This window comes from Bos indicus x Bos taurus, chromosome 2 (genome assembly GCF_003369695.1).
Source record: "Bos indicus x Bos taurus breed Angus x Brahman F1 hybrid chromosome 2, Bos_hybrid_MaternalHap_v2.0, whole genome shotgun sequence".
NCBI classification, from domain to species: Eukaryota; Metazoa; Chordata; class Mammalia; order Artiodactyla; family Bovidae; genus Bos; species Bos indicus x Bos taurus.
The window spans coordinates 53,054,011-53,066,030 of record NC_040077.1 but is presented as its reverse complement, the minus strand read 5'-3'; the positions used below and the strand labels follow the sequence as shown (position 1 = coordinate 53,066,030).

Genomic DNA, 12,020 nt, shown 5'->3' with positions numbered 1-12,020 from the left:
ACAATGTTTAACAGTGGTGCTATATCACCTCCTTAGAGAAACTGCAGAGGTGCTGACCTCTATGTTACTGTGGAAAATTCTGAAAGAGATGGGAATACCAGACCACCTGATCTGCCTCTTGAGAAATTTGTATGCAGGTCAGGAAGCAACAGTTAGAACTGGACATGGAACAACAGACTGGTTCCAAATAGGAAAAGGAGTACATCAAGGCTGTATATTGTCACCCTGTTTATTTAACTTATATGCAGAGTACATCATGAAAAACGCTGGACTGGAAGAAACACAAGCTGGAATCAAGATTGCTGGGAGAAATATCAATCACCTCAGATATGCAGATGACACCACCCTTATGGCAGAAAGTGAAGAGGAACTCAAAAGCCTCTTGATGAAAGTGAAAGTGGAGAGTGAAAAAGTTGGCTTAAAGCTCAGCATTCAGAAAACAAAGATCATGGCATCCGGTCCCATCACTTCATGGCAAATAGATGGGGAAACAGTGGAAACAGTGTCAGACTTTATTTTTGGGGGCTCCAAAATCACTGCAGATGGTGACTGCAGCCATGATATTAAAAGATGCTTACTCCTTGGAAGGAAAGTTATGACCAACCTAGGTAGCATATTCAAAAGCATAGACATTACTTTGCCAACAAAGGTCCGTCTAGTCAAGGCTATGGTTTTTCCAGTGGTCATGTATGGATGTGAGAGTTGGACTATAAAGAAAGCTGAGCGCCGAAGAATTGATGCTTTTGAACTGTGGTGTTGGAGAAGACTCTTGAGAGTCCCTTGGACTGCAAGGAGATCCAACCAGTCCATCCTGAAGGAGATCAGCCCTGGGATTTCTTTGGAAGGAATGATGCTAAAGCTGAAACTCCAGTACTTTGGCCACCTCATGCAAAGAGTTGACTCATTGGAAAAGACTCTGATGCTGGGAGGGATTGGGGGCAGGAGGAGAAGGGGACGACAGAGGATGAGACGGCTGGATAGCATCACTGACTCAATGGACATGAGTCTCAGTGAACTCTGGGAGTTGGTGATGGACAGGGAGGCCTGGCGTGCTGCGATTCATGAGGTTGCAAAGAGTCGGACACGACTGAGCGACTTATCTGATCTGATCTGAATCTCATCTAAGTCTCTTTGAGGGCCTGGGCACATCAAGGAATATTCAATCCTGACATTAAAATTATGTTATCAACATTTCTTATTGACAATAATAGTGTCTGAATAAGTGTTTCTCTTTTTATTTTCCTGTTTCTCCATTTTCTTCTTTTTCATAACTGACTCATGGAAATAACCAGATGATATAGATATAAATAAGTATGTGGAAAACAAGTGGTTTATTATCCAAACCCACTGCCAGGATAAGTTATTCTGAATTATAGATGACTAGTTTTAAAATAATCTGAAACTGTTGTCACTATCTTGTCAAGGATTTCTTTTTATTTTTCCCCTCTGTAATGGAGTATCCTATTACCTACAATACACTAGAGACTATCAAAGTAGTTATACATCGAGAGTAGAATTTTCATTCTGTAGTTTCAAATAATCAGACCAATACACGTTATGCCATAGGGACTGCATGAAAAAGAAAATGAAACCAAATGGAAATGAATTGGAATCCCTAGGAATAGAATAAAATGAATAGAATAGAATAGAACAGAATAAGAATAGAATATGAATAGGAGAAAGGGAAGAAAAAGAGAAAGAAAAGTGAGAAAGCAGTAAAGGGCAGAGAAGGAAGGAAGAATTTTTAAGGAAGGGAAACTTCACAAACACTTTGGGTTACTTTATCTTTCCAACAAGGGTCAATAATACACATATACATGAAGGTTCTTCTGCCTACTGCACCCTCAGGTTGATTTCTGTCTTTGGGAATGAATCATAACTATACTGTGAAATTCCATGCTACCTACTGCTCTTTTATGGTTCAACTGCAATCAAGTTTGTCGATGGTTAGCTGTTACTGAACTTAACGATTAGTTTATTTGGATTAAAATATTGAAGACTACTTGCTTTAGGAAAAAGAAATTTGTTTTCTCTGTGAGGAAGAGATAGTATAATTATTATCTTCCTTTTATCATCTCATTCTTATAAGAGTGAATATAAAACATGCCCTTTTGTTTTCAGGTCTAGATGTTGATGGAATATATCGTGTTAGTGGCAATCTGGCAACAATACAGAAGTTAAGATTTATCGTCAACCAAGGTAAGTGATTTCTTTACTTCAGACCTTCTTTCAAGTAGTTTTGTCTCTAACAATATTTCACACTCTCTGCTGTGTGTATTACGAATATAGTTTATTTGAAGATGAGTACAATAAAAAGGCCTAGCTGATACATTGTGTGAAATAAATAACAAGTAAAATATGAACTTAAAATGAAGACTAGAATAATGAGTAAAAAATAAACTAGCTTTGAAAAATGTTGCTGACATATAATACACGTTTAATATATGTTGATAATTGAATAAATAAATGAATAGTGGAAAATGTAAGAGTCAAAATCACAAATGTTAGAAAATATATAATAGGTAAGTAAAACAATAAAAATTATGAAATACATGTATCATCAAAGGTTTACAAACTAGAACAACAATGAAATACTACCACAAGCCTATTAGAATAGCTAAAATTTTAAATGCTGACTGCACCAAATGCTGACACGGATGTGGAGCAACAGGAGCTCTCATTCATACTAGTAGGAATGAAAAATAGTGCGGCTAACTCAGAAAATACCTTAGCAGGTTATTATGAAAATAAACTTATTCTTACCTTATTACCCAGCAGTTGTACTCCTTGGTATTTACCCAAATGAGTTCAAATCTTATGTTCACACACAAAAAAACTGCACAAAATATTTTCATTAATTTTATTCATAATTGGTAAAATTTTAAGGCATCCAAGATTTCCTTCAATAGTTGACTAGATAAACAAACCATAAAACATCCCTATAATGGAATATTATTTACTGATAAAAAGAAATGAGCAGTCAAGTCATGAAAAGGCTTGGATAAAACTTAACTGCATATTGCTAGGTGAAGGAAGCCAGTCTGAAAATGCTATATACTATATCATCTCAGCTATATGACATTTTGTAAAACGCAAAACTATGGAGATTGTAAAAGATCAGTGATAGTAAAGGATTTGAGGGGAGAGAGAGAAGAATGAGTGAGCATGGGGGATTTTTAGGGCCATGAAACTATTCTGTTTGATACTGTATAGGTGGATACATGTCATTATACATTTATCAAAATCTAAATAATATATAACCCTGAGTGAACCTTAATGAAAACTATGGACTTTAACTAATAATAACTTATAAATATTGGCTCATCAGTTGTAACAAATCTACTACATTAATGCAAGATCTTACTAATAAGGGAAATGGTGGGGGAGTGGACAAGTATAAGGGGGGTATATTGGAAACTATATTTTCTATTAAGCTTTCCTGTAAACCTAAACTTTCTCTAAAAAAAGATGAGAATTTAAAAAAAATAATAATTAGGAAATATTGAAGAAAATAAAAGATCGAAACATCTTGAGATGTTATTACAGATAGCTCCTAAGTTTAGAGTTATACATGTGGGATAAAAACGAGACACTCTCTCCTTGTGTCCTTGGCATCTATTTAATTCTCCTATGCTCTGTTTTTTATCTGTAAAAACAGGAAGGAGGTGCTTTGGAAATACTTGTGAGAATGAAATGAGATAAGATGTGGCATTCCCTTAGTAACATAACAGCCTCTTGGTAGTTGTTCAGTACATCTAAGTTTCCCTTTCACTTAAAAAGTCAATAGTGTCTAATTGCCTTCAGGAGAATTTATACAGTCTTCATAATCTGGCTTCCCACCTACTTCTAGCCAGATGCAGGCCCTCAGAATTTCTTTCACAATACATTCATAACTGTACTTCCTTATTTACATGCTGTTGTATTTCTTAATGCTTTTGCATACACTCTTTCATCTACTTTCAATATCCTCCTATCTTTTCCTTCCTATCCCACATACAAAAACTTCCTGTCTCATTAGATTTATCCTTATTCTTCAAGGCTCAGATTATAAATCATTTTCTCCAGGGAGCTTGCAACATTCCTTCCGTCAGATTCCTTCTCTGGGTGCCCATTATGCTGGGTAGTTAAATTTGCATTCGTACAAGCATATCTAACTTCTAAAATTCCATCTATTATAAGACCCAGATATTTAATGCCATTCTTTTAAAGAGAATTTTATCAAATATATTCAGTGATTATATTTCAGAAGCATTACAATTTGAAAGTCTTGGAATAAGAAAAAAGAGCATACTGTTTGAAATATCTATCTCCTCCCTGAATCTCTATACACCTAAAAAGGTAGGATTTAAATAAGTCTTGTATCTATCCTCATTAACCAGTAGCTCCTGGAGTCTCCACGCAGGGAGCTCTTAATATCTGTTGTATATTGTCTGTGTGTGTGTGTTGCAAATAGGAGAAGTATTAATACTAAGAAGCATTAACCTCTCCAGCAGTTCAGCTTGGGTTGAACCATGCTTTTAAGTGTTAACTACAATGCTTTTGGCCATTGGCCACGTGCTTCTTATTTCTGAGCATCTCTGTAATTCCCCTGTGAGTCAGCTGGTAAAGATTCTGCCTGCAGTGTGGGAGGCCTGGGTTCTATCCCTGGGTTGGGAAGATTACCTGAAGAAGGGAAAGGCTACCCACTCCAGTATTCTGGCCTGGATAATTCCATGTACTGTATAGTCCATGGGGTCACAAAGAATTGTACACGACTGAGCAACTTTCACTTACACTGTAACTAAGAATCTGTTTGCTCACTATTATGTACTTTTGTCTTTCAGAATTACTGTCCTTCATGGGCGGAAGGCAGAACTGAACATTACCTTAGGTATTCATATTGGTCCCATTGGCCTGAACCAGAGTACCCCCTCTGTGGATAAAAATTGGATAAAATAGCCCCAGCTTTTTATAACCATTCCTGTTTATAACCAGCTAAAATCATTCTTGTAATATATTTCATACAAAAACCATATCCTGATTGGGATTCTAGACAGCTGGGCAACACATTTCTTCTACAAAGAAGAAATCTCAAAACAGAAGCCATGCTAGAAACAAACACTAGTTGCATTTCCTGCCTTTAAAAAAATTATGCTCAGCAGTTTGAAAAGACAAAAAAAAAATCTGCAATGAAAATATGAAATCTGTCCATCTCATCTTTTGAAAAACTTCAGCATCCTCTGGGGCTGCATAACTGCTCATGTTTCCATGAGAGCTGACAATGTAAAGCTGGACAGAGGCCTGAGTTGGTATCTGGTAGCACAGAATTGTCAGTAAACTGTCTCCCTGGTTTATAGCACTGTCAGAATGCAATACACTCAGCACAAATTATGCTGTATTAGAACCTTTGATACTAGTGATTTTGTCCAAGCTATGTTGTGTTCTTTTTTTTTTTTTGGATTAGATGATAAAAGATAGCCACCAGGGAAGCCCAAAAGATATGCCAGTCTCCCTCAAATTTTACTAATCAGATTATCTTGTGAATGAAATTACAGGAGTCGAGCTGTAACATTTGTTCTAACACCATACCTTCCCCTTCTACATGCTGGTTGCTGACAACAGAGCTGACATAGGAGAGAATCAGTGCTGGATACAAAGAGACTGAATGTGTACATCATTGTGATTTTCTCTATGTGTGTGTATGTATGTGAGTGAATATGTGTGTGTGTGTGTGCACGTATGTGCAAGGCAATAAAGTGGCAGTCCAGTGATAATTCCTTGAAAAGCAAAATGGGATATGTGAAGGCAATGCATTCTTTTTTGTATTCTAAGATAGAGCATAGCTGGTTTTGGCATACCCTGTCTGTGTTAACACCTTTTATCTCCTCCATGTTCACATTCCACAATGTTTCCTTTTCAGAAGGTTCGAAATGTATATTTTTTAAATGAATAAGCCCTACCCACCATTAGACTAGACAAATGAAAACTGATTTTGGTGATTTTCAAGAACAGTTTAATTGCAATTTATGTATTTCACTAACTTTCTTGAATGCTATAATCATCAGCAATTCTAAATACACCAGTTGAATGATTCAATTTGTTTTGGTTTTCTGTTTGACTCACTAAATCACTAGGAATTGGATACCCTTATTATACTTCCAGATCAGATGGCATACAAGTTAAATTCAAAGTGATCACTTTTGAAAAGCATTTCCTAATTGTAACTGGTAATGATGAGGATAATAATAATTATTATTATAAAAGTAGCTAATGTATTTTCATAATTTATTATGTGCCAGGCACTCTACCAAGTGTTTTACTTATTTAATTTAGTCCTACCATTCCATAGAATGTGGGTTATTACTGTTTCCATTTTAAAGGTGAGGAAACTGAGACCCAGAAATGTTAAATAATGTCCTAAGGTCATAAAGCAAGTGAGTGAGAGGGCTTGGACTAGATCCCACATCTCTGTGTCTCAGAGCCAGTGCCAAAAACCACTGCTGGGTTTGACTTTGCCCATTCATTGATTCTTTATTACCTCCTTACAAAAGTGAAGATCAGTCTCTTCATGTTTTATCCACTTCTTAGTGGCTTTCTATTTTCTGGTGTTTGTAAGTGACAAGTACTGTCGTAGGAGTTTGACTGAAACTTTTCAAGAAAGAGAAATGCCTGGGAAAACGCCGAATGCTACAGTTAGGAAGAAGTCTGACGCCTGATGCTACCATTCCCAGTAGAGCTTCATGTATCTATGTTTGGAACCAGAAACTATCACAGTATTCTGTTGCGACCCTCACAGAGAGTCATGAAAGACTCTAGACTCACTGGCTATTTATGCATTAGTGAGCCGTGCTCTTCCGTTTGTTATATTTGGTGACAACTTTCAGTGACATTTTGCTGATGCTTCTCCTCCATTCTACAAGGGCAGCCCCTTGTAGAAACTAGTCTATGATCAGAGAAACTAGTCTATGATCTTAGATGTCAACTTACAATCAGCCAGTGACACTGCGTTGATTCCTTAGAATGATCTGTGATGTGACTTGTGTGGGGGTCCTTTCACAAAGGACAGACTTTAGCACTGAGGATGCTGCATCACTGTCTTGAGAACTTCTGAAAGTGGGTCTTAAAAATCCCACCAATCTGAACGCCCCCTCCTTTGACACCAGAATTCTGGTTTGAGCTGCCCATCGGGCTTACTGGTCAAACTCTAAATTCAGTTCAGACTCCCTTTTATATTACTTAGATGCTCTCTTTCACCCTTTAAAAAAAAAAGGACAAGGAAGACTGGCATTCTTTTTGGAAAATATTAACTGCAAAACTTCCTGAGCCCATGAGACAATAGAGGACTGTGAGGCACAGAGAGAAGAACTGATTGAGCGTTTTCCAAACTGGTGTTTCTTGGTACACATAACAAATCTTCCCTCTAAGCATTTCTCTGAACTGGAAGAAGTTACTTACCAGAATTTTAGACATGCTTTCCAAATATAGAAAAATAATTTAAAGGAACATTCTCAGGGACACCCTCCTTCACTTTTTCACACCCAGAGGAACAAAATATATAAATGCCATAAATCTCCATGGCCAAGAATCTTAATTGGGTATGTGGGTGTGTGTACGTGTGTGTGTGCATACGATTGTATGTATGTTATTTTAAAATGGAAGAAGATTTTTTCCCATTAATTTACAGTCTTATACTTTGCATATCTTTATTCACCCAGACCTTACTGGCATAATAATCCAAATTAAATATTGGCTTAAAGAGATGAACTTGCTTATTTTGATCATGCTAAGAATAAGCTCCATTGAAAATAAACTATTAGAGGAACAATTTTGTGTTGCCAGCTATATCTAAACTACTTTTATATAGATTTGTACCACAAAGCAAAAGAAAGCAAAGCATTAACTTTAGTAGCTATCCTGGTGCTTTTCATATTATTTGCAGCATCAAAAATTGAATAAGAGAAGAGGAAAGCGAGAAAGAATGTGAACAATTGGCAGTTTCACCATGAAATAAGCAATTGGATGAAACAGGAAAAGATCTGGAAAAGGATTTCAAAACTTCTAGTTCTGTTCTCATAAAATAGCCCTTGTATCAAGTCCATTCATTTTTCTATTAAGAAAGTTTATATTGCCCTCTTATTATTTTTAAAACGAGGTATTTCCTTAAGCCTACTCCCCTCTCACCACCAACCACAGCAACAACAAAACAAACTGTGTTATTTGCTTTATCCATTCCACGGGGCGGTTTTTTGGTAAGTTGAATCATTGATATTGCACCTTTCTGGCTTCCATGTGACAAGATTATCTTTTAACAATGATTTATTTTTCCCATTAAAGCTGAAAAGATCACTTGATCATAAAAGGGCCAGACTCTAACATCATTCAGGGCTTTGGAAACTTTCTCAGACCTCATTTTTCAGCTACATTGAGTCAGAGGGCTCAAAGACTATTGATGCCAAAGCTTGTATTGCTTCCTAGCTGCTTAAGAAAATGTATTTGTTATTAGTAAGTAATGCTAAACACAGAGGTCGAAACAATAAGATCTTCACATGCACATATATTTATAAAGTTTTTAGTTTCATGTAATATTCGAATAACACCTTTCAAATATGTTTAGTGTTTAAAGTAAACAAATTCTACCTACTTATTTTTAAACAAATGACACCATTCATTTATTGTGAACTATATTTTATAATTCATTATATACCAAGCAAAAAGGAACTGATTTAACTCCGTGGTGAAACAATCAAAGACAGAGATCATCTAGTCAGGAAAGAGCACTGGGTCAGCATCGATGAAACTGCCTCCTTATCTTCATTCCAAGCTATTTGTTAGTCTAATAGAAACTATGTTAACCCCTTCAAATCACAGACTCTTCATTTCCAAAATGGGAATAATAATGAAAATGTAAGGACTTTAAAAACTCTGAATCAAGCAATGATAATCAGTATTAGATTTAATTAAGATGACAAGTGGTTACTTGAAATCAAATCAATATTACTTAATTGTCTTAATAATAACATGATACTAAATATTAATAATCAAATATGGCTTTTGGCTTCCACATGATTGAGTTTTCTCTGATGATAATAATATTATATTTCTTTAGAGACTATCCAGTGATTTGTCTCATACCTAGCCAAATTCATAGGAAGTCTGGGTTAGCTTTATCTTATCCAAAGGCTTTTGGGAAATTCCAGATTCCAAAAGAATATCCTCATGTTCATTGGAGAGGAGGAGTAAATTCTGCTGAAATTTTCAGATCTACTTTAGTTGTGCTTTTTCCACTGGGTCAAAAAATTGAGTCCAGAAATTAGACCAGTCAGAGATGTGCGACTACCAATCTTTAAGCAAATCTCTATGGATATTTATAAAAACCCATCATTATCATTTATCATTATTATTAGAATTAATGCATAGTCATTAAAAATTAGTAGGAAAAAAATTGAACTTACTTCTATTCTAAACAAAGTCTAAAGCATTGGTTCCCAGCCCTGACTATATTTCAAAATTGTATTGGTTATCTACTGCTGAGTAACAATGTTACCAGAAACTTAGCTGCTTAAGCAACACACATTTATAATTTCCCAGTTTTTGTGGGTCAGAGGTAGACTAGCTGAATTCTGCATAAGACTGCAGTCAAGGTGTCAGCCAGGCATGGGCCCTGATCTGGAAGCTCAAGTGGGGACAGGTCTAATTCCAAGCTCCCATGGTTGTTGGTAGGATTTAGTTCCTTATAGGTTGAGCTTAAGGCCTCAACAGTACTGGCTGTTGGTCAAAGGCCTTGTGGACCTCTCCATATACCATCTCACAACATGGCAGCTTTCTTCATCAGAGCAGTTAGGGAGAGAGACCAGTGGCTGAAGCAAAGATATAATCTTTTGTAAGATATCAAAAAGGTTATAACTCAACACCTTTGGTGCATGCTGTTGGTTAGAAGCAAGTTGTGGTTCCTATCCATACCTTAGAGGAGGGGATTACAGAAGGCATGAACACAAGGTGGAAGAGATAATCAGGGATCATTGTAAAGTCTGTCTGCCACAAGAATCAAGTAGTGGGGCTTTTTATGTTTTTTTATTTTATTTATTTTTTACAGATCATGGCCACTGTTTATTTATTTTTAAAAATAGTGTATAGTTGCTTTACAATGTTGTGTTTCTGCTGTCCAACAAAGTGAATCAGCTATATGTGTATATATATATATATATAAAAAATATATATATATATATCCCTTCCTTCTTGAGCCTCCCTCCCTCCCACCCACCATCCCACTCCACTAGGTCATCACAGAGCACGAGGCCCTCCCTGTCTTATACAGCAACTTCCCACTAGCTATCCATTTTACACATGGTAATGAATATATTTCAATGCTGCTCTCTAAATTTGTCCCCCATTCTCCTTCCCCCGCTGTGTCCACAAGTCCATTTTCTATGTCTGCATCTCTATTCCTGCCCTGCATATTTGATTTTTGAAGTTCAGTCATAAAAACTCTGATGCAAAAGGCTGAGGTTAGAGCTATTAATATTCATTTTCAAAGAAAAACTCTCCAGCCGAGTCAAGTGCATAGCCAGATCTGGGAACCCCTGTGCAATGTCCAGCTAGTTTTATTCTGGATATTTAGAGAAAACATGACCTACAAACCATAAGACATGTGAGATGTATTTTTAAGAAAAGCAGAAATAGGCTGTGAACACTTTTTTGTTAAGCAATTTCTAATGATAAACGGTTTCTCTTTGACTATTGATTGATATAATAATGTTAAATGACTTTTATGAAGTCTGAGTTATGATTTAGAATGTAACTAAGAAATTAATGTCATGAATGTAACATGTATATTATTCATATGATTAAAATTGCTGGCATTTTTCATAACTGCAATCCTTTTCCAATATTGTAGATTCTGGAATAAATGAAAAGGAAAATTGTTGTGTCTAAGGATTTGCTAACAAAACTAAAGGGTAAATAATATTTTAAAATGTAACAGAATAATACTAACACTGATGATAGCTAGTGCTTATTGAGAATCTACTACATGGCAGGTATGCAAAGTTAGAATTATCTCTAATCCATATAGAATTTTGCTAGGTAGATAAACTTTATTATCCACATTATGCATACATGAAAATCATGGTTCAGAAAGATTGAGTAACTTTTCTAAGGCCACAAGGGTAATATGTTTTAAAGCCAGACAATGAACCCACTTTAAACTTACTCCAAAGAATATGTCACTGGTTGCTGGATTCAATTTACTGTAGGGGAGGGAAGAGAGAGACATTTTCTTCTTTTTAACATCAAAGAACCAAAAACCACTTCTTATTATGCTACTATACTTTCTTGATGTCCAGTCTGTGGGACTCTTATAAAAGGAAACCTCATTTTAAAGTGTTCTTTCAATAAATAACCCCTAACTGCCTGTGACTTCATGGAGGGTAATAAGTTTGATTCATTTTTGTATCCCCAGTACAACAAAGTGCACAATACTCTTTATGGGTTAAATAAAGATTTGGTGCAAAATAAGAGAATGATGAACTTCTGATAAACTCCTACCAAGTGGTATCATAGGTACATTGTGTTAGGTTCTACTACTTAGGTGTCTCAGTAAAGAACACTCAAGCGATATTTTGCATTTATTTTCTCCCAGACTCCTATAAATTAACACCTAATTTAGATTGGATAAAAAAAATCATGGGACACAAATAAAGAGTGAAAAAATCCCAAATTCCCATTCTCTGCCTCAGTGAGAAAAAGCTTGAGGAGAGATGATTTACTGCATGTCATTGGCTACTGGGCAAGCCAGGCATGCTATAGGAAATAGTGGCTCTACTTTGCTTGCCATCTTGGCTCTCCAGAATGTTGGAAATGACAAAGTAGAGAGAAAATCAGAATTGACTAACTAGGGATGAAATTAATTGTATTACTCTTGTTAAGTCCATGCACTGAATTTTGAATTCTGAAAGTATGCTTTGGTTTTTGTTTTCACACAGGAAAGTCCCTGTTGCCGATAATTTTGGCTTCAGTGACTCACATATGGCACCTCTTTTTCA

The 12,020-nt window shown here is 36.0% G+C and overlaps 1 protein-coding gene across 1 annotated transcript in view; it reads left to right on the top strand.

Moving 5' to 3' along the window:
- Positions 1–12,020, top strand: part of ARHGAP15 (Rho GTPase activating protein 15) — a 698,712-nt gene that overhangs the window by 482,286 nt on the left and 204,406 nt on the right. The window contains exon 11 of the mRNA XM_027561624.1: positions 2,122–2,199. Within this exon, the coding sequence (XP_027417425.1) occupies positions 2,122–2,199 (78 nt within the window). The remainder of the gene's footprint in view (positions 1–2,121; positions 2,200–12,020) is intronic.